This window comes from Penaeus monodon, chromosome 31, assembly GCF_015228065.2.
Source record: "Penaeus monodon isolate SGIC_2016 chromosome 31, NSTDA_Pmon_1, whole genome shotgun sequence".
NCBI classification, from domain to species: domain Eukaryota; kingdom Metazoa; phylum Arthropoda; class Malacostraca; order Decapoda; family Penaeidae; genus Penaeus; species Penaeus monodon.
The window spans coordinates 11,313,687-11,314,976 of NC_051416.1; the positions used below are offsets into that span (position 1 = coordinate 11,313,687).

A 1,290-nucleotide genomic window follows, 5' to 3' on the forward strand; every position below is an offset into this window, starting at 1 on the left:
TAATTATGAAATCAATTCAAAAACAAGGTATTGCTTCAAAGATGAAAGGTTATCATTGTCACTATGACAAATACAAAGCAAAAGCAATAATCAACTCAAAGTAGTTTTCTTAATGAAAGAATTTGTAATCATACAGGCTTACTACACTTCCTTTGATCATGATCACTGTGATCAACAGACCATGTGACCAGAAATAGGAAATTTTACTACAGTTTAAAGTTTTCAATCACATACTGTTTTAAATTAATAATACTGCATGAGAAAAATAATTATAAACTGATCAGAATGTATAATTGATAGATAGTAACTACAGTGACTTAAATTATGGGTAAAATTTTAATATTAACAATCCAACTGATACTCCCTGCTAGCTAGAAAGTTTTCAATTGCATATGTCAGTATTAATGTAATCAGTGAAGCATCAAAAACATAATTACAAATTGATGACAACTTTAAACTTGAGAAGAAATTCTATCAATCAAATTAAGTCAAACGATACAGCCCTGTCTGCCATATGATTACCTTCCAGTTTGAATAACCCTGCATATTCAAAATGAATACACTTTAGTTCAATCAGGGTATTATATGGGTAACACAGGAAAGATTTGTTTGAAAAATAAAATAAAATACAGTTAATCTGACAATAAGCATACCTTGTCTGGATGCACTGCTAGACAGGCTTTGCGATACATCTTCTTGACATCATTCTGTTGCACTAGCTGGTGCATGCCACATTCATTCCACTTAGAACCTTCCCAAAGAATAGAATGCAGGGAGCAGAGAAGTGCCCGAATATTCTTCTTCTTCCCTTCTGTCCACTCCATAACCTAGAATTCAAAAACACAGGAGTATTAGTGAGACAAGAAGAAAGTCACATTCCTACAAGGGGATATACCAATTCCAGGTCTGCATTCACATCCCTGGAGCAACACTGTATATGTGCACATATGTGTATACACTCAACCTTCTGCTATAACACATTTCACAATTGTGAAATACTGCTGTCATGCACACCTCAAAGGTTAACATCCTTCTGCTAACACATTGCAGATTCATTGCAAACGTTAGTCTCAAATAATGCAGAATTTGCATTTGTTTTGCTCAGATATACAAGTATTCCTCATGACAATACAACCAAAACACATCAAATTCAATCTTATTTTTGTTTTCCTACATTTCTAACAATCAACCTTGTTCAGACATTAGTAGTAATATTAAAACAAATAGAGAATATTGAAGAACAAAGTAAATGCTCATTCTGTTTACAGCATCAAACAATATCTTGTGTAC

General features: G+C 32.9%; 1 protein-coding gene across 1 annotated transcript in view; it reads right to left on the reverse strand.

The window, feature by feature from the left end:
* LOC119592889 (cyclin-G-associated kinase-like) overlaps window positions 1-1,290 on the reverse strand; it is a gene marked incomplete in the record, with an annotated part of 28,823 nt that overhangs the window by 1,131 nt on the left and 26,402 nt on the right. The window contains 1 exon segment of the mRNA XM_037941782.1: window positions 654-827. Within this exon segment, the coding sequence (XP_037797710.1) occupies window positions 654-827 (174 nt within the window).